General features: G+C 64.9%; 1 protein-coding gene across 2 annotated transcripts in view; it reads right to left on the bottom strand.

The window, feature by feature from the left end:
- The window catches only part of TXN (thioredoxin), a 9,064-nt gene extending 8,842 nt beyond the window's left edge, over positions 1 to 222 (bottom strand). The window contains exon 1 of one of the 2 annotated variants that reach the window (XM_006027704.3): positions 65 to 222. In XM_006027704.3, the coding sequence (XP_006027766.1) occupies positions 65 to 88 (24 nt within the window). In that variant the 5' untranslated portion in view covers positions 89 to 222. The remainder of the gene's footprint in view (positions 1 to 64) is intronic. The other variant, XM_006027703.3, reaches the window with a different exon arrangement.
- Between the last annotated feature and the right edge of the window lie 222 nt (positions 223 to 444).

Here is a 444-nt window from a genome sequence, read left to right as displayed (position 1 = left end):
GAACCGACCAAACCTGCCGCGTCACGGCTGCCCGCAGCGCCTCCCCCCCGCAGCGGTCGCTCACCAGGCTCCCCAGGCTCTTCACCATCGTGCCTCCTGCTCGCTCGCTCGCTCGCTCGCGCACACGCCGCCGACCGCTGACGTGAACCGCGCACCTATAGCTAGGCGCCCGCCCGGCCGTCAGCTTATGTAGGCCGGTGAGGAGGGGGCGTGGCCAAATGGCCGCATGCGCGGCTCAGCCAGTCGCCTTCCCCGGCCCTTATTTTTTTTGGTCCAGGGAGCCGGAAGCAGGGGTGGGGTGTAAGATCAGCGCATGCGTACAGGGGTTGTTCCCGCTCCCCCCTCGCTGCATGCGATGGGGTAACAAGGTTGGAAAAAAAAGAAAAGAAAAAAGGCTTCCCTGGGGGCGGGGGAGGGGAGCTAAGAAATCCCTTCCCCCAGTAA

The sequence above is a fragment of the Alligator sinensis genome, unplaced genomic scaffold, assembly GCF_000455745.1.
Source record: "Alligator sinensis unplaced genomic scaffold, ASM45574v1 scaffold371_1, whole genome shotgun sequence".
Taxonomy (NCBI): domain Eukaryota; kingdom Metazoa; phylum Chordata; order Crocodylia; family Alligatoridae; genus Alligator; species Alligator sinensis.
Note: the sequence above shows the minus strand (reverse complement) of the source record. Positions and strands in the feature narration are given on the sequence as shown.